At 51.6% G+C, this 19,845-nt stretch overlaps 1 protein-coding gene and 1 pseudogene across 2 annotated transcripts; one reads left to right on the top strand and one right to left on the bottom strand.

Moving 5' to 3' along the window:
• Positions 1–1,784: 1,784 nt before the first annotated feature.
• Positions 1,785–2,637, top strand: LOC128570392 (ADP-ribosylation factor-like protein 1; annotated as a pseudogene). The gene has a single exon (XR_008375563.1). The product of XR_008375563.1 is annotated as an ADP-ribosylation factor-like protein 1 (transcript).
• A 7,655-nt stretch (positions 2,638–10,292) lies between these two features.
• On the bottom strand, positions 10,293–16,687 carry WFIKKN2 (WAP, follistatin/kazal, immunoglobulin, kunitz and netrin domain containing 2). The gene is made up of 2 exons (XM_053569097.1): positions 15,658–16,687; positions 10,293–13,114 (listed from the first exon to the last, which is right to left on the bottom strand). The coding sequence occupies exons 1-2, from the start codon at positions 16,159–16,161 to the stop codon at positions 11,594–11,596; spliced, it is 2,025 nt and encodes a 674-aa protein (XP_053425072.1). The 5' UTR covers positions 16,162–16,687; the 3' UTR covers positions 10,293–11,593.
• Between the last annotated feature and the right edge of the window lie 3,158 nt (positions 16,688–19,845).

Genomic DNA, 19,845 nt, shown 5'->3' on the forward strand with positions numbered 1-19,845 from the left:
GCATAAATCAAAGAACAAGGCTTTGGAGGGAAAGCTTTTTATAAATCTCGGCCAGAAATTCACAGCCCCAAATAACTTTTCCCCTGGATCACTTCCCCTAGCAATACCCTTCCCCAGGCTCCCCTAAGTTTCCTTTGTGGCTGAGCACTCAGTCATCTGCTGAAAATACCACCACGAGCTGGCCAAGCTCCTTCATGTGACCTAGGACTGCTCAGAAAGCATCTCTGCTGCATACAAAACACAGATCCTGCTTTGGAGCAGAACACACCAGCATCACCAGCCGGGACAGGCGTTTAGGCCCTACCTCCCTCCAGGCTTCTTGGGTAACTGCTAAAAAGTAAGAATGCTCAAGAGTACTGTAATCTTCGTTAAGCCTCCAAATGACCTTTCTTCTAATGATCCTATATGAGAGAGAATATGGCCTTTGGGGTCAGACTACGAATTGACTCTCAAACTCACCCATGGATGACAATTAAGTTCGCAAACTTGCCACCATGTGCTTATATTAGCAGCACTGTACAAACAGCTCAGTAAGGGCTCATAACCTTGATATGTTACCGTCTCACAGCTACGGTAACATGAAAGGTTGACACGTGGCAGTGTCTTGCTGAGTGGCGTTCATTACTGTTGTGTCGTGTGTTTTTTTGTGCTGTCACAAGAATGTCAGAGCTTGAATTAAAGCAATGAACAAACATTCATAAATTCTTCGTTAAACTTGGCAAGAGTAAAAGAGAAACCAGGGACATATTAATCCAAGTTCAAGGGGATAATGCCATGAAGAAAACAGCAGTGTACAAATGGAGTAAACGTTTGAGGGGAGAGAAAATATCACTGATGAAGAGAGGTCAGAACAGCCAGTAACAAGCAGAACTGATGAAAACATTGCAAAAATTCATCGAATTGTGTGTTAAAGTCGTTGGCTGACTGTGAGAAGCATAGCAGACCGAGGAGACATTGATAGAGAAACAGGAAAATCTTAACTGGAAATCTTGGCACGAGAAAGGGAATGTGCAAAAATGGTCCCAAAGGAGCTCACCAATGAACAAAAGAACACTTAAAATTTGCCAAGACCTTTTGGAGAGGTAAGATGATGTTTGGGGCCGTGTTATCTCTGGTGATGAAACACGGGTGCACCAATATGACCCTAAAACAAAGCATCAAAGTGCACCATGGAAAGTGCCCATTCTCCATGACAAAAAAGTTCTGTCGATTCAAATCGGGAGTCAAAATGATGACGCTAACCATTTTTGATATCAGAGGCATTATTCATTATAAATTTGTACCAACTGGACAAACAGTTAACTGAGTTTACTATTTGGAAGTGCTGAAAAGGCTTCATGAAAAAGTTAAATGAAAACAACCTGAACTTTTCAACAACTCATGGCTCTTGCTTCACAACAATGCACCAGCTTACTGAGGACTGTCTGGGAACAAGTTTTTAGCCAGTAAATAGGTGACCGTATTGCAGCACCCTCCTTACTCCCCCGATCTGGCCCACAGTGACTTTGTTCTTTACCCAAATGAAGAGAAAAGAAATATTGAAAGGCGTTTTGATGGCATTCAGGACATCAAGGGTAATACAACGATAGCTCTGATGGCCATTCCAGAAAAAGAGTTTCAAAATTGCTATGAAGGGGAGTCTGACGTGGAAGTTGCTGGCTGACCTGGCAGCTGCAGCTGGGGGCCACAGCGAGCGGAGGTGGCCGCGCTGCGGCTCTGACGGGAATTGCTGCTGAGGCTGGGGCCTGTCTCTGAGGATCCTCAAGGGCAGAAGGTGGTTCATCATGGGTGGCTTTTTTTCAAGTATTTTTTCCCAGTTTGGAACTCGGGAAATGAGGATTTTAATTTTGGGATTGGATGGAGCAGGAAAAACCACAATTTTGTACAGATTATAGGTTAGAGAAGTCGTTACTACTATTCCTACCATTAGATTTAATGTAGAAATGGTGACATACAAAAATCTTAAATTCCAAGTATGGGACTTAGGAGGACAGACAAGTATCAGGCCATACTGGAGATGTTATTATTCAAATACAGATACAGTTATTTATGTAGTTGACAGTCGTGACCGAGACCGAATTGGCATTTCCAAATCAGTGTCTGTTGCCATGTTGGAGGAAGAAGACCTGAGAAAAACCATTTTAGTGGTATTTGCAAATCAGCAGGATGTGCAGCAGGCCCTGACTCCCTCAGAGATGGCAAATTCCCTTGGGTTACCTGCTTTGAAGGACCGAAAACGGCAGGTCTTCAAAACATCAGCAACCAAAGGGACTGGCCTTGATGAGGCGATGAAATGCTTGGTTGAAACATTAAAAAACAGACAGTAACTCAGTCCCTTCAGCTCCTCTGAAATAAGGGCACATCACCTACTGCTTTGGAAACAGTCAAGTGTTCTTTACACTACTAAATGGTAAAATTATAAGATCGTTGGCATCTACTGAACTGACTGCCACTGTGGCTGTGTTTGTCATCAATATGAAAAATACGTATTTGGTTGGAGGGATAACTCAATTAAATCACCTAAACGTGTTGTGTAACGTAAAATACTCCTTCCTTGCTTTCTTGTGTTAAGGTATATATTCTATTTGTATGGAATTCTTATTCAAATATAGTCCTATTAAAGAATGTACTCTTGTTAGGGGCAAAAACCCTCTTACTTTTGAATTAGTAGTTGCAGCTTGTTTGTATAAACACTAACAAATATCTTAACTCAGATTCTTAAAATGAATTAAGTCTTTCCAAAGATTAAACTCAATAAGGCAGGCTAGGAACATAGTGTGTATAAGACAGCCTTCATTTGCTTAACTGATCACTTCTTATTAAGCTGTTTCAGGCATGACTTTTGGTTATAGGCATGACTATGATTTTGGTGTTGAACTTCACTGACTTACCTGTAATTGTCCCTTTGTATACTTTATAGTTGTATCTACTTTTACACACATTGACCTAGTTGATCTATAGAGGCACCCTGTAAGGTAGGTACGACAGGTTGTAATATCTTCACTTTATGGACATGGACCCAGGGTTCTGCTAGGTTGGCTTGCCCAAGGTCATCTGTAGGGAGGTGGGAATAGGGCTCAAAAGTAAGACTTTGGGTCAGCTTCACTGAGAATTATTGCCGAAAATACCGACATTGACAACACAGAAACCTTACTCTCAAATAAAACTATGCTAATAAATGTAGTCACAATCTACTATAGAGATAATCCCTGACAGTGAAAACAACCCTAAATAGTTATATTTGATAGAATTCACAACATAGTCAAGAAAAAAATTGCTATTAAAGGAAATAAAAGATATATTTTAAGAAGAATTATAAAAAAAAAATTGCTATGAAGGGTGGACTAGAACTTCCCCTTGGCGGTGACCGTTGTAATATTCAGCAATGAGGTACACAGCACTTTTTCTAGGATGAGTTCGCGAACTTAATTGTCAGGCCTCGAAGCTGTGCCCTGTGAGTTAAAACTATTCAGCCTCTTGGGCGGCGCCGGTGGCTCAAAAGAGTAGGGCGCTGGCCCCATATACGGGAGGTGGCAGGTTCAAACCCAGCCCTGGCCAAAAACTGCAAAAAAAACCCAAACAAACTATTCAGCCTCTGATTTCCTATCAGTAAAAGAAGTTTGAAAAATTCTACTTGGTAGGGTTGCTGTGATGAGTATATAAGATATATAAAGCGTTAAGTACAACCTTCTTCCCCACGTAAAATGACTCCATCTCTCTCTACTCTTCAGTGAGAGAAAGCTTGAATCCCCTATCTCTCTTTCTTTCTCTCTCTCTTCCTATGGGTTAGCCTCAAGGGGATGTGCTTGGCCTATTCAGGGGATATCATTGGACTTAAACTTGCCTTTTCATGGCAGAATCCTTGGAAGTAAAACTTCCTGGTAGTTTAGCAGGGAGAAGGGAAAAAGCAAAAGTGAGAGAAAACCTTAAGTGAGTATTATTGAGTCTGTGGTGGAAGACATTACACATGTGGTTAGCTGATGGGCTTTGGAGTCACATAGTTACACCTAGGTTTGGGTCCCTGCTTGGCCAGGGAACTTAAGCAAATTATTCAATCTCCCTGAGCCTCAGTTTCATCATCTCTGAAATGGGAATATTAAATGGAGGTGAATGATGTACATCACAGGGTAGTAAATACTTAATGAGGCAGTGCATGTTGAACTCATAGTAAATGCTATTAGCTATTCGTCATGGAAATTATTGACCCTGCCCACAGGGCATCTAATTGGTAAAGGGTACCCACCCTCTGAGAGGCCCAGGACAGGGATGGGTTGCCATCTGTGTAAGTCTCACCAACACTGTATTTTGTTCTTCTGTGGCTCAAAGGAGTAGGGCGCCGGCCCCATATACAGGAGGTGGCGGGTTCAAACCCAGCCCCAGCCAACTCCTCTCTTCAGGGTCACAGGGTGACACTGTTGGTTGTAATGATTGTGAATATTGCCGTGAGTCTGTTATTGATCATACCAGGGCCCTGAGGCTGGCACCCCTTTTATTCTGTTTCCCCTTGTGATAGATTGAGATGCCAAGTGGCACTTGAAATAAGGGGTCAGTGGGAGCTAGGATCTGTGCACTGAGGCATTGGAGCTGGGAATGAAGAGTGGAGAAATACTCTGAAGGCCTCCACAAAGGCCCCAAACGTTTCCCATCTCTACTCAAATTATTATACTTCAGCTCTGCTTCCTGGGCCCCCAACTGCACATCGCAGAGCGCGTGTGTGGGTGTCTCTCTCTCTCCCTCAGTGTAGTCTTCTCTCTCTCTTCTCCAGCCACCCTCATCCTGGACCCTCCCCTTGTCAGCAGAGGAGATTGCATCTTTCCCACTTTGTTCTCCAAGGCCAGGGAGAGGCCAGCCACAGGCAGGAACATGCAATTATCCCCAACCAACAAAGCAGCCAGGCCCAGGGCCAACTACTCTTGGAGGAGCGCTGTGGGTATTATTAGTCCATTTTACAGATGAAAAGACTGAGGCACGGAGAGATTCAGTTACACAAAGTTACACAGCCAATATTTGAGCCCATGCTCCTCCATTACTTTGACCTTTTCTCACTGCCACCCACCCTGTACATCAAGGAGATTTGGAGATCCTGAAACCCAAATTATCCAGTTCCTCTTTCTACCAGCAATAACCATAACAAAGTAATTCTCGGACCTTTACTCAGCACTTCCATGCAAGAGACAAGATTGCAGATATAGCACAGGTGACCCCGATGAGTGAGTGAATAAAGCGCATCTTGTCAGACGTAGGAGGCAGCAGCTGTCCTGGCCACTGTACTGTGAGGGACTTAGCCTACTGTCTCCTTCCTATCAGCAGCCCCTCCCTGTCATGTTTAGCTAAGTTTGGTGAACTCATCTTCACCTGAGTCTCATGACTGTTGGTGCTGCGGGTGTGTGTACTAACTTGCATACTCTTTAGGAACTCTGGGATATTGAGGAAGACCATCACTCTCTTTACTTGCATGGAGGCCTATAAACCTTCTAGGAGAACGGATGAGGGGATGTCGGGGCTGAGATCAGGGTCCAGAGACAATGGAGGTAATGAAAGAGCCCTTGTAATACTGTCCTCAGTGGGACCAATATGACCACATACCAGCAAGTGGTTAAAAGAAGGAATCCCTGGAATCGCAGGAGCTTGGAGTTAAAGATCATCACAGATAGTTCCCATGGCCCTTACACGAGCCTTCTCCCAAGTAAAGCAAGAATCATGTGCTACTCCTTTATAACAAGGGCTGTGCAACAGAATTTTCGGTGTTGTCCGATATGGTAGCTATTAGCCACATGAAGTGTGGCACTTGATCAAGATATCAGTGGATTAATAAAATGTGGCATATGTGTACTCAGCCATAAAGAAATGGTGAACTAATACCTTTTGTAACAACCTGGATGGAATGGAGACCATCCTCTTAAGGGATGTATCCCAGGAATGGGAAAAAAATAACACATGTGCTCACAAAAGTCATGTGTGTAACCAAAACATTTGTATCCCTGTAACATCCTGAAATTAAATAAATAAATAAATAAAAAGCAATGTGGAACTTGAAACATAGTTAGTGCAACTGAGGAAATGAATTTTAAAACTTTATTGAATTTGAATTCATTGTCATGAATTCAATACTACCTTTATAAACTTTTAGTAATGCCTTGGTGTTCCCAGAGGTCAGGGATCAGTTAGAAATGGTGGTTATGGATGTTCAGGAGAAATGCCATGTGGGTTTGTGCTCAGCCTTCAACTGGGATGATTAAAATACAGATACAGAGGCAGAAGGACCCAAGGCACCTCCTGGCTTTGCCCTCCTGAAGGTTGTGACCTAGGGCAGGATCTGTCTTGCCTAAAGGGGGTTGGGAGGATTAAACTGGACTGTGTGTGTAAAGTAAAGCCAATTCTTCATTGTTAACACTCAGACGCCCACTCCCCTCTTCTGCCAACACGTTTCTCTCCTAGGGGTCCCTGAAAATACCCCAGGCCCCCTTTGCTTCCGGGCTGCCCACATGGGAAGAAGACAAAGCTGTAACCACCCTCTATCCTCTCTTAGATTATGGACAGAATTCGATGTGTCCCTCACGCCAAAACAGAAACCAAATTCTCAGCATGGGTATATCTTCAGATGTATCCCCAAGCCCCGAAACAGACAGAAAACACTCAAGTGGCCCCCCCTCCAGACAGACATGCTGGGAAGGGGCCCCACCTCTGGGAGAGGCCGGTCTGGACAGTATTAGAGCTGAGCCCTATTTTCCCTCATCAAGGTGGGTTGAGGGTGTCAGAGTGTTGTGGAGAGTGGGTGTGGTCTGGGTGCCAGAGTTCTGTGAACCAGGGTAATTTGAGATGTGGACACAGAGACAGCAACTTGACCCTGGAAAAACAGCACTACAGGGCTTAGGAGACCTAGAGGTAGGAGGGAGAGGGTGGGAGACTTGCCCACCTGCCTGCCCTGCCCTCTCTCCCTTACAAGAATTCCAGCTGGAAGTTCCTTCCTCCTGATGCAACCTGAGAGAGGAGTGTCACCTGACCTCAGGGCACATTCCAGAATGAGGCTACAGCCAAGAATAGGACCTAGGATCCTGCCACCCACCCTGCCTGCATTAGTCACACTTCCCCAGGGTAGCAGGGAGGCTCCAGACTCCGTGGGGAGGTAGGAGGAGAGTAAGAGAAGGAGGAGAGGGAAGACCCCAGAGAGGCCCCTTCGCAGCCTTGCAGTTGACCAGTGCAATGGCGTTGGTCCTGGGATCCCCTGTTCATCCAGCAATGCCCCCTGTGAGTGCCAGGAACTGGGCCCCGGCCCTCCTAGAGCTCTGAGGCAGTTATTCTCATCTGGATCAGTGCAACCACAGAGGAAGACGGACTCAGACAGCAGAGGTTTCCCCAAGGAGCTGAGTATTGAAGGATGAGCAGGCAGAAGGTTGATGTCTTGCTCAGGAATCTAGGCCGTGACTGCTTATGAGTGTGATAGAAATACACATCACATGGTGAGGCCACAAACCGCCCTGCATGGTATGTGTGCACTGCCTGGAGGCAGCTTCTTTGGAAATATCTGGGGTCCTGGTGGGACAGCCGCATTGTCCAGGGTGTGCGTGTGTGTGCGTGTGTGCATTCGTGAGTGTGTATGTGTGTTTAGCACACCAGGAGAAACAGCACAAGGTCATTACGAGCTCTGGAGTCAGACGGGCAGGATTCACATCCTGGCTGTGCCACTCACCAGCTGTGTGATCTTTGGCAAGTTGCTCATCCCCTCCAGCCTCAATTCTCCCACCCACAAAACAGCAATCTGGCTCACAGTTTCGATGGAGATGACAAGTGCTGGTGTCCAGTGCTGGTCACATTGTAAGCCCTCCTTCATGCTGATGTCATTATAACAAACGATGGGACACTGAGAGTTCTCCATGGCCTGAGGAGCTCACTGTGTGTTTATTCCCTCTCTTCCCTGGTCAGATTCCTTCCCAAGATCCTCTCTCTGACTCTACCATCCAGGGAGTGTCATCAGACTATGGAGCTGCTGGCTGGACAAGCGAGCAGAGTTTTCTAGGAGGCTGGAGGTATGGGAGGCCAGAGGGTAGAAAAATCCAAGCTGCCCTGCCCTGGAGACCCCAGGAGTGGTCTGGAGACAACCTGCACGGAGTGGGCTGATGAAGAGGCACCCAGAGGGAAGCACGGAGGGGACAGAGAGCAACAGGGATGTGGGGGTTGGGAGGGGAGGGGAGCCAGAATCCAGCATAGACAGGGAAGCAGGCAAATCTGGCCTTGGTGAAGGAGGCCTTAATTTCCCTACGTCCTGAGGCCCAGGTGGGGGCCAAATCTGGATTTGACTGAGTGAGGTACCTCCCCAGGCTGCCCAGTAACCAGGCCTGGGAGCTCAGTCCACCCTTCACTGAGCACCTGCTAGATGTCAGGCATTGTCTCAGGCTTCGAGTAACAGAAGTGAAAGACTCAGGCTTGGTCTCCGGGATAGAAATATAAATGCTGGCCAGGCATGGTAGCTAACACCTTAATTCCAGCCCTTTGGGAAGCCAAGGCAGAAGAATCACTTGAGGCCAGGAGTTCAAGACCAGCCTGGGTAACCTAGCAAGATCCTGTCTCTAAAACCGGAAAAGGAAGAAGAAAAAAAGGGAAATTCCATGTAGTAGGTAGGAAGTTATAATAGACTATAAACCACCCATTCCCTAAGTGCCCATATTTTTTGAACACCAAATCCACCTACATGGGATACTCAGTTTGGACATAGGCTGTAAGCAACAGAATAAAACATCTGAAGCTACGGGTTCACTGCACCTGGGAAGCCCAAGGGCTAGAAGGCCAGGGAGAGGGCTTTAGGTCTCAGCCTTCCTTGGCCAGTGAGCTACTAGAAGAAGGCATGGAAAGCCTCTCCCTGCCAGGCTTTTTCTACGCTCTCCAGTTTCGAAGGCTAATAAGGTCGAGATCCCCAAGTCTCTGCGAAGTCCTCTTCCTATCTTCTGTTTTACAGATGAGGAAATTGAGGCTCAGAGAGATAGCAGAGAAGTGGCAGAGCCCCTATTCAGACCTCAGTGAGTCTGAACCACAGGCTGGGTTTTCTCGCTCTGCTAAGCTAGGGCTGGAGTGTGCCAGGTGCCCTGGGACTGGGGCTGAGCATGGGCAGTGATCTGTGAGAGTGAGCCCTCCTATGGGATTTTCCTGAACTCACACCCACACCAGAGAGCAGAAGTGCAACCTGGTTCCTGCTGTCCTGGCCCAGACCTGGGGCTCAGGCTCCATATTTTTACAAGTGGGGGTGAAGGGGGCAGTGACCGGTGCAGGCGTGTGGACACTCACTCCCTCAGGCTGTATAGTAGTATGCTAGACTTTGGACCAGCAGCAGGTGTGACTGAGTGTCCCAGGCCTCTGAAGGAGGCTGAGGAGACATTCTCACCCTATGGCAACTGACCTGAGCAGGGACCATACCATCTTTTTATACATATATGTTTTTAGAAACAGGTCTTACTGTGCTGCCTAGTCTGGAGTGCAGTGGTGTCATCACAGCAGATCACGCCATCTCGGTGGCTAAGTTTTGGGCTCGGTATCTCCCACTGGCAGCCTGAGAACCTCCTACTGGGTGTCTTCCAGCTCCCAGGCCATCCCCTGCCCTTACTCTGGGTGAGAAGGGCTGTGCTGTGCTAGGCCTGGCCTGGATTCCTCCTTTGGGCAGGGGAGTGGTGTCTCTTGTAGGGACAGACAAGCTATGGGGTGTGCCACAGCTGCAGGACTCCTGAATATGTCTCCTGGGTCCCCTGAGGGACCTTCAGGACTCCTGAACCAGCCCTAGGTCCCCCTGAGGCCAAAGATGTCAACTTCTCCATTCTCAAAACCAAGCCCCATACCCTGGGCACACTTAGGGCTTTGCTGCAGTATTTTGGGGACCAGGCCCCACCCTGAGGCCCCCTAGGGAGTCACAGCTGGTGACTCCCATCCTCTGCCTGCCCCACTCTCGTCTCCTCCGCCTGAACCCACAGCATCGGTGGCAGGGTCTGGCTGATCACCTGACCCATGTACTATCATAATGGAGTCTGAGCACCCAGATTACGAGTCAGAACTCCTGGGCCCATGCCCCAACCCTGCTGGCCTCTCTGGCCTCAGCTTTCTCAAGCTTACCTTGGCTGCGCTGAGCACCACAGTTAAGTGACCTTGGAGCTGCAAAGTGAGCCACAGCAGCGTCCCTCTATCACCCAAACATGGTCCCACTGGCCAAACATCCCTCCATACGGTCACCAAGCAAATCATCACTACCACCAAACTCCCCTGTCCCCTCCCCCACATGAGCCCCAAGGAATCATACAGGAAGGGCTGTTGATACTATGAGCTTTTAATTGGTTTCCTCCTCCCTATATTTGAGGAGGAAATGAGGATGCCCCACAATGATCTTCTTTAGCTTTGGAGGGGCAGGGATAGACAAAGGGCTGAGGAGGGCACAGGAGCAGATGTAGGGCTGACAGCGGGGTTCCCAGATCTTGTGGGGAAGTGACCAGGCCCACACAGGAAGTTTGGAAACAAGCAAATCACCAACGAGCTGCCACATCCCCAAACCTTCCCTTCCAGGCCTCACCTAGAGCCTTCTTCCCATTTCCCGCGGGCTCCCGAGGCCACCACCAGATGGGAGCATCGAGCAGCATTCCTTTCCTCCTCCAGCCTGCGTCCCCCTTTCTAGTGGCTCAGCTACCTCCTTCCCCACCTCCTTTCTTTCCCTTGGGTCCTGGGACTTCTACCTGCTTAGGTCCAAGGAAACCGATGGCCTATGACAACACACCACCCATCAAATGGGGTTCCAGCCATGGGTCTGCTTCTAGGGGGGCCCTGGGATCACGGCATTTGCATGTGGGTGCTCTGAGCACTGACTTATAGAAATCTGTGGTCCTAGGACCTGGCACCCACTAGGTGTTCAGAGAATGTCCACTGGGTTGAACTGAACACAGTTGAATCAACGGACCAACGCAGCCAAGAGGGAAGATGTGTTCTGCTGGTGCCGTGCTAGCCTTAGAGACACAGGCTGACCACCCAGAGGCACCTGTCCCACCAGCCTCCTCTCAGCGCAAGTTGAGTGCTGGGTTGGACTGTGCCTCCAGCTTCCCACAGCACCTGACCTCTAACACCCAGGGGTCTCTGCTCACAGTGATCTAGGAGGCTGTGGAGAATTTGTGCCAGGAGTCCCTGGGCCCTTCTGTCTCTGGCTCCTTGGAAGCCCTCATTCAACTGTTCCTATAACCAGCGTGCAGCAGCTGTGCCCTGAATCCTGGCTGGGGCCTGGCTATAGGTAGGGTGGCTGGGAAAGCCAGGGGTGGAGGCTTGGCAAAGCGGGGAGAATGCCTGAGCAGACTGGTCTTCGGAAACAACCTACGCACGAGTGTTGATGTCCCCTTTTGTCCTCCTCTGCTAAAAAACAGACCCCTTACAGAAGCCAAAGAATAGAAGCTGATGGGAGATGCTCTGGTGGCTTTTTCTGACATGTTGATGGATGTTTCCCTGCTGGCCCATGACTGTCTGATCTGACCTTGCCCAGTTTGCTGTCTGAGGAGCATGGGGTGGGGGAAAGTGGAGGGAGTCAAGGAGGGAGGGGTCAGGGAGAGTGGGGCGGGGCCGGGGGTGGATCTGGGCTTCAGTGCAGGCCCAGGAACTCCTTGAGGACATCGCAGGTCTTCTTGTGCATGACCTCGCGGAGCTTCCTAACCCTCCGGGCGCTTGATGTGCCCACAAAGCTATCAGGCCTCAGCATGGCCATGCCACCGTCCACCTCGCCCATGATGATGAGTGGAGTCTCACCCACCGTCACATTGGGGCAGGGGCAGGCCCAGTCCACATGCAGCAGAGTGACCTCCAGCGGTTCCTGGCCCAGGAACTTGAGGCCCATCTTCTCGTCCTTCAGGACCTCGTCCACGGTCACCAGGGCCCGGCCGGAGTCAGGCTCTTCAGTCAGCTCAGAGACCCGGCCCAGGATGACAAAGTCACTCCGACAGAAGCTGGTCACGAGCTTCTGCCGCGGCTTGCAGGCCCGACAGCGCAGGTTTCCCCGAGGGAAGGGGCATGACTCCTCACAGGCCTCTCGGCTCTCAAAGTTGTTGCCATTGCCCTCGCAGCCACCATAGACAAAGGACTGGCACTGGCCCGTCTGGCTGTTGTAGGCCCAGCGGGGTGCGTAGGCCTTGCAGGGCCCCTGCAGGGCGGGCAGGCGACAGGCGGCCAGCGGCCCACTCATGCAGGCCAGTACACAGGCCTCGTAGGTCTCGAAGTGGTTGAGGTTGCGGTGGCAGTGGCCAAAAGTGAAGATGAGGCAGTCATTGGCCTGAGCGTCAAAGTGCCAGCGGGTCTGCTCCTCACCGCAATCCTCGCTGTCAGGGGGCTGCAGGCACTCAGCCACAGGGAAGGCGGTGCCGTTGGGACTGCTCTCCGAGGCGGCCACAGCCTGACCCCCCACCACCACTGACAGCGGGAAGTCAACCCTCAGGATCCCGGCAGCATTCCGCGCCATGCAAGTATAGACGCCAGCATCCTGGGGCTGGGCGTTATAGATGACCAACTGGGCGATGTTGGTGACCACCACATTGCCACGCACGTGGTTGGGCCGCATGACCACATTCTCCTGATCCTCCAGCTGTTTCTCCCAGGTGATCTCAGGTCGGGGCCGGCCCACCACATCGCAGAGGAAGCTCACTGTCTCGCCCACTGTGACCAACTGGTGCACAGGGTGGTTGAGCAGCGCTGGGGCCGCCAGGTCCAGCCCAGGAGTCTCCGGGGAGACTGTGGTGGGGTGTACAGTGGTCTCAGGTGGCAGGGGGCTGGTGTTGGGCCAGGTAAAGTGATAGCGGCAGGTGACAACAGCCAGCGTGATGCCCTTGGAGCAGGCCTCGGCGTCCATGTAACAGCGGTTATAGTAGGTGAGGCCGTCTGAGGCACAGGTGAAACTGGGCTCCTTCTCACAGCGGTCTTTGCACTTACACACAGGCTGGCCATCCCAGATGTCGCATTCAGAGCCCTGCTGCAGACACATGAAGTGGTCACATGTGGCTCCCTTGGGCATGCCCACTGGGCCCTTCTTCCCTTTCATATCCATGTAGCGGGCTGCCACACAGCTCTTGGTCCCACACACATTGGGGCAGCACTTCTCATAGGTCTCACACTCCTGAAAGAGCCAGAGAGAGAAGCCTGAACAGGGAGGAGAAGGAAGAAGGGAGGGCCCCCTGCCCCACAGTTCAGGGAGAGTAACACACACAGGCTCACCATGTGGTATGAGCAGAACATGTGATGATAATCACAGCTAATGCCTGCACAGCATCCAGGGTGTTCCGGGTCCTCATCTAAGAACATCTGTCAACTTATTACACTCGTCACAAGTCTGAGGCAAGTACAGCTACTATCCCCACTGTCCTGATGGTGAATACTGAGGCACAGAGAGGTTAAGTAACTTAAGGTCACACAGCTAGCAGTGTGGGAAGAGGTGGGCCATTTTCCTACAACTACTTCACAAATGAGAATGAAGAAGCTCAGAGAGGTGACACCCAGAGAAAAAGACCCTGAGCTCCTGGTGGATGGGATTCTACAATGGCATTTTTCCTTCCGTAACCCGGGTAGTTACCACAAACGAGGTCCAGTTTGAACAAGTGAGGCTGTCTTTTTCTCATTTTTCTAATGGGTTAAGTTCACATCAGACATGAAGAAGGAAACACCCTGGGACATATGTCCACCCTCTCCTCCCCTTGAGGGGACCAACATACACACGAGGAACAGAGTCCCCAGTGAGGGCCCACATCCACCCAAAGCCAGTGGTAAAGGCAGGGGTGACTGGCCCCAGATGCCAGGCACTTAGCTCAGTGTGGGACATTTCATGGGGAAAGCAACAGAAGAAAAGTCCCCTTGTGTGGCAAAGGTCAGTAGGGACTTGCCAGGCTGTAATCCCCTCTGATTTTCTGTGGAGCCACGTAAGGCATTAGTTTAATTCCTCGAAATTAGCACCACACTCCTGCAGCCGACACAAACAAGGATCTCACGTGGTGTTTTCGACAATAACACGTCGTACCCACTGGGCAGGCAGACAACACTCCTAATCCTCCACCAGGTAGTAACTCTGTGAATTACTCCACACTAGGGCTGGCCTCTTGTCATTCCAACTTTTATTTCAGCCTCTTTGACATTCCACATCAGCTAAGAGGGGGAAGTAACCCCCCACCCCAGCTGTGTGCAGCCTGCCTGCTTGACTTGTTTACGGCGCTACCCCTTTTGGCTCAGAATGGGGACTTTGTTTTGCAGCCCTTGTTTGGCAGAGGCTTCTAGGCCACACCAGAGGAGGCTTGGGACAGGGATGGGCAGCTCTCAGAGCTGGTGTCCGGGGAGAGGGCCCTGCGGGGAGATGAGGGCAGGAGGGAAAGTGGGAGGGGGAAAACCTGCCCCTCAGCCTACGGATCATCTGGTTCCTTAAGATGCTGGCCCAGGAAGCTCCTTCAGGACCTAGAGGTCCATGAGAGGCTGGGTCCTCAAGGACCAGGGCACAGAAAGCCTGGAAGGATCATTAGGACACTTTTGCTCAAGGGCTAGAGTGTTCCCACAGGCTATCTGAATCCCCAGCCTCATACAGGGGCCTCTCCCTGAAACACACATGACCAATCAGAGTCCACTGTGCCTAGACCTCACCTGGCTGACTAGGTGCCAGGTCAGCCCGTGCCAGGGAAATAGGCTTTCTTGTAAACATGGCCAACTAATGGCATGACCTTAGTTGGGTGGGAACAGCACCACCCCTCCCAACTATTTATCTCCCTTTCCATCAACACCCCATGTCCACCAGCAGGATCTGGCCTGAGAATGGTTTCCCCAGCACTGTCTCCAGGGCAGCTCTGTGCTCTCCTGTGGGTGACCAGGTATCTATAGGAACACTAGGGTCTCAAGTTCCCTGGGGATGCCAGCCCAGACCTGGAGCTCTTCAGAGCTGGCCAGGCCGGGCAGAAGTGGCTCTGTCCAGAGCAGGTGCAGGTACCTGTGACCCCTAGTAGGGAATGGGCAGGAATGGGGACCTTGGGAATGACTCAGGAGCTGAGAGGGAAATGCCCTGGAACCGGCCTGGCCCTGCTGCAGTGTCCTCTGACAGGAAGCAGAAGGGCTGGATTGAAGAACCCAAGAGTTGGAAACTTAGCCCATTTCTTCCCAGAGCACACCCAGGTGATTATTTTGTCCCCATCCTGCTGTCAGCCTGGTCTGCTGTCAGAGTGAGGCTCCAAATCCCTGGGGAGCTGGCCTAGAAGCCCATGCAACCTCAGCTATGTCAGCAGACAGGTATTCCACCCTGTCCTCTCTGGTCACGGCACCTTGGGCCTTCCCCGAATGGCTTTGCATTCCCCTCTCGCCTCTGAGTGGGCTGCTGGTGCCCACGTGCTAAGGTGTCATCGTGCCAGTCCACACTACATGTCGGCCCCAGCACTGGCTCACAGCAGCCTTCAGCAAACAAGGAGGAATCCTCAGATTCCTAGTTCTTGATGAACTTGGACAGCACTCCTGCCTCTCTTTTCAGGCCTCAGTGCTAATAAACAAGCCTCGTGCCCTGTTTATCTCTGGGTGGATAGAGTCTATGTTCCTTCACATCCCTGGGCTGTCTTCCAAGCTGTCTCCCACCCTGCACCCCCACCCACCTCACTAACACATGCACGTGGTTCACTCCAGCCTTTGGTCCTCACTCACCTGGTCCGTCTCACACTCCCGCTTGCAGGTGCTCTGTGCATCCACCCAGAGGTTGGGGTTCATGTCGTTAGGGCAGACGCCAGCATGGGAATAGCGGATGGGTGGCAGTGCCAGGCCTCGCGATGGTGCCCCAAGCAGCAGCAGCAGCAGCAGCACTGCCACCTGCTCCCAGCGGGACCAGAACGGGCAGTACCCCAGGGGCCACATGGTGCGGTCACTGTTGGCCAGAGACCTCCCCTGAGATGATGCCATGGGCTGGAGGCCACAAGGGCCTCCTTCTCGTGAGCTGGAGACACCTGCCCTCCTCACCCCAGCAGGCTCCCTTGCTAAGGCTGTGCTGAGGCTGCTGCCGCCGGCTGCCTCCACCAAGTCAGCGCAGCCTGCTGTGGCGTGCGGCTTCAGATAAAAGAAAGGTCTGTGGAAGGAAATTCCCTCTCCTGAGCTTGCAGGGAGAGGAGCCGCAGCAGGGGCCCCGAGCCTGGATTTATACCCTGGGCGCGCCATCCAAGTGGGAGCAGGCTAACCTGATGCCTGTCACAGGCAGGCTGCTGGCGCCTCTGTCCTGTGGCTGATCACAGACTTATTGCAGAAGGGAAAAAAAAAGCTGGAAGCAGTTTAGGCAGCGTATCTGGCACGGTGGGACACCTGCTTGTTTTTCACTCCAGGAGGCCTTTAACCCCTTCGAGGGCCAGAAATGGCATGTGCTTTGGGGGGAAGCTGGCTTCAGGACATGCAAGCTCACTGTAAAGAAGGGTTTGTTTCCCTTTCCCCCCTCCTTGGGACTGGGCCCCCTCCTCCCCGTTAGCCGGCTCTAATGAACACACAATCGCTTGTTACAAGGGGGGACCTGTAGCCGTTGGTTAGCATCCCCCAGCTCGATAGTACATTTGAGAGCAAATGACGTGGAAAAACAACAAGTTCACGGCCATTCCAGGGCGGGCCTGAGCCGAGTTATGCCGCTGTGCTGTGTAAGCTGACTCCCACCCCAGCCCCAGGTCCTTTTGGGGGGGTGGGGTGCGCATGGACAGCTTGTATCTCTGTGTCCCAGGCAGTTTGCGTCTTATGTTCCAACTTTGGTGAATTTTCTCCAAATCATTCCAGAGACACATACCAGATATGCTCCGGCTCCCCCGGCTGCAGGGACGTATCACATTCCTCACTCCTCCATCGACACACTTGTCGGCTCCAAGAAAACCTCCGCGCAGCTGCAACAGTGTTTCAGGACTGCGCTGCATGGCCAGCCGCCCTAGCCGAGGACCACCACTGTACCGTTTTCAGGGAGCCCTTTCTGAGTGCTGGTGCTTTGCTGGTGTCATCACACTTCCCTGCTCCGCAGAGGAAAAGGTCTGTGGTCGAGGAGGGCAAGCCACCTGCCCAAGGTCGCAAACAGTAAGTGGTGATACTAACACCAGTGCTAACATATAGTGGGCTCCAAAGGTGTGCAGGGTCTCTATATGCGTCATCATCTCATTGGGTCCTCACAGCAAACTGCACCTCCATGCTAGCAGGAAGGAAAGAACCCAGAGAGAGGCTAAGCACCCTGTCATTACCCAAAGATTGGGTACGCCAGCTTGAGGGCTGTGGAGGGGCCTTGTAAAGCTCCTCCCTAATTCATCTGTCAGACTGCTGTCAAGGCACAGCCCAAACACTGCTTTTTTACACACCGGACAAGAAATTTTTGAAGCAGGGGCGTAGTGGTTCACACCTGTAATCCCAGCACCTGGGAGGCTGAGGTAGGTAGATTGCCTGAGATCAGGAGTTCAAGACCAGCCTGAGCTACAGAGAGACCGTGTCTCTAAAACAAAAATTGCAGAGCGCTGTGGCAGATGCCTGTAGTCCCAGCTACTCAAGAGGCTGAGGCAAGAGGATTGCTTGAGCCCAAAAGTTTGAGGTTGCTGTGAGCTATGACGCCATAGCACTCTACTGAGGTTGACAAAGTGAGATTCATCTCAAAAGAAAGAAAAAAGAAAAGAAATTTTTGAAGCATCAGGGGCAATATTTGTGGAGGGGCTGGGAAGAGAACCAGAAACTATCAGGAGTGGTGGGTAAGTTCTCACCTCCGTGGTAGGAAATGGCTTGTATCTAAAGGCCGTAGAGCACCCAGCCAGCAGACTGAGTGTGTTTTCAGTGGTCCCTTAAACCTAGGGTAGGAGGTCGGTGTGGAAAGAGCTCCTGAAAAGAGAAGTACCTTTTCGAGGCCAAACCACAAGGGATTCGGGGAGCTACAGTGTCCCAGGGATAGCAGATGGATGGGCACTACACACGTCAGAGCAGGGAAGGACCTTGAAGGCCCTCACAGTGCTCTCATTTCGTGGATGGGGAAACTGAGCCCAGGCCTCTCCTTCCCCCAAGTCCACATTCCCCTTCAGGAACAAAACTCACCATGTGACTGCAAAAAGCCAACGCAATCCTTTTTCTACCCTACGACCTTTCCTCTTCCCAGCTGTGCACCGTGTCGCCTTCTCCCTGCCTGAACCGATTCCTTCCCATCATGTGGGTCGTTCTGCAAGATCTGTCTTTTCTGCTTATGTCAGATCGCTAATGAAGGGTGTCAGATCCTAATCCTCTAAATTATTGGAATAAACTTCCCTCCAAGGCTAGTCCCAGTAATGAAGACAGACAGCGGGCGACGCCGGCTGCTTTGAATTCCCTGTAATTTCATAAACCCGTGTTCCAGCTGCTCTGCGCAGGGGCCTGGGCAAGCTCTGGAACAACATGGTGTGCATGGCCTCCTGTGATATCACAAAGGGAAATGGACAGTGACACATTTCTAAGTAGGACTTAGGAAAATCGTCACAGCCCCATTATATAAGGACAAGTATCCAAGGAGAGGAGGCTGGTTTCTGGGGTGCCCCTCAAGACCATGGAGGGTGGGAGAGGGGCAGGCACAGGTGGGGGAGTGTGTAGGGAGGGGAAGCAGGGGGAGAAAGTCCACCCCCAGCCTGGTCCTAAATGAGCCGTGGCCCTCTCCTTCCTGGGCCCCATTCCTGGCCACTCTGCCCTGAGAGCTCTCAAAACAGCGTCAGGGAAGATAGAGGCCCTAGAACATTCTGACTCTCCCCCTCAGCCCTTCCAAGTCTCCCACCAAAACACAGCTCAGAATAATAAATAACATCTGATCAAGGCCTGGCATCCACACAGAGCTTTCACCTGCACCATCCCGCTGACCCTCACAGCAGCCCCAGGAGGGAGCTCTGCTGTGTAGGAGAGGAAACCAAGTCACAGAGAGGTTAGGCTGGGCCCAGCCAGGCTCCCACAGCCTTCCCTGCCTGCTCCCCAGGCCTGTGCTCTTTACACGCCCCGTGCAAGTGTGCAGCCCCTACAGAACCCCTGAGCCCCCGCTGGCCCCACCGCCTGCCTGGCTTGTTTATAAGCTGTTCTGAGAGTACTTTGAAGTCTCCTCCTCATGGGCCCGCCCTCCCAGCAGCTCTGGCTCCCTCTCCTGTCTGTGTGTCCGACTGGCTCCCTCACACTCTTCTCTGGTGTGGCATGGACACCACGCTCAGCAAACCCACAGTACCAAAGGCCCAGGCCCAGCTGCAGTGGCTCGACTACCCACTCACACCATCCACCAGGCCTCCCTGGCTCCAGCCACCAGCACGACAGAGCCTGGGCTGAGTCTGCTGAGCAGAGGCTTGGCCCACCTGGGGGTGTCCCCTGCCTTTTACCCTTTGCCCAAGGACATCAGGCATAGCTCAGTCTCTCTTGCCACCCAGGTGAGAGGTCAGAGGGCCGGGCTGGGAGCTGTCTCAGAAGAGCCTCTTCTGGCCTTCACCATTGTCAGAGGCCCAGGGCACTGTGGACCCATGGCAGCCTCCAGGGTAGGGTCAGGCCCTGTTCCAGGTGCCCAGGCAGGAGGTCATACACAGACAGTGAACTCTGCTTAGCCCTTGACCTCAGGTTCACCCTGAGAAGAACAATTCCTGGACCACTAGAGTCTTGACAGGACAACACAGCTGACACCATTTCCCAAATCAGCCGCACAGGTGATGGGGACCCAATGAGACGGCACGGCACTCACTCACAGACCAAACCTCTTACCTCTGGCTGTACCTGCTCTCTCTGTCTCGATTTTCTTTCTTTCCACACATGTTTTTTAAAGCACCTACTGTGTGCTGAGTTTTGGGCACAGAGAGATCAACAACGGTCTTTGTCAAGAGAGAGGGTACAGCCTAGGCAGAAAGCAAG

This window comes from Nycticebus coucang, chromosome 18, assembly GCF_027406575.1.
Source record: "Nycticebus coucang isolate mNycCou1 chromosome 18, mNycCou1.pri, whole genome shotgun sequence".
NCBI classification, from domain to species: domain Eukaryota; kingdom Metazoa; phylum Chordata; class Mammalia; order Primates; family Lorisidae; genus Nycticebus; species Nycticebus coucang.

Coding starts and splice junctions, on each gene's coding strand:
- WFIKKN2 (XM_053569097.1), bottom strand. CDS start 16,161: ATGGCGCGCCCAGGGTATAAATCCAGGCTCGGGGCCCCTGCTGCGGCT. Junction 13,115..15,657: donor GGGAGTGTGAGACGGACCAG/GTGAGTGAGGAC, acceptor TGGCTCTTTCAG/GAGTGTGAGACCTATGAGAA.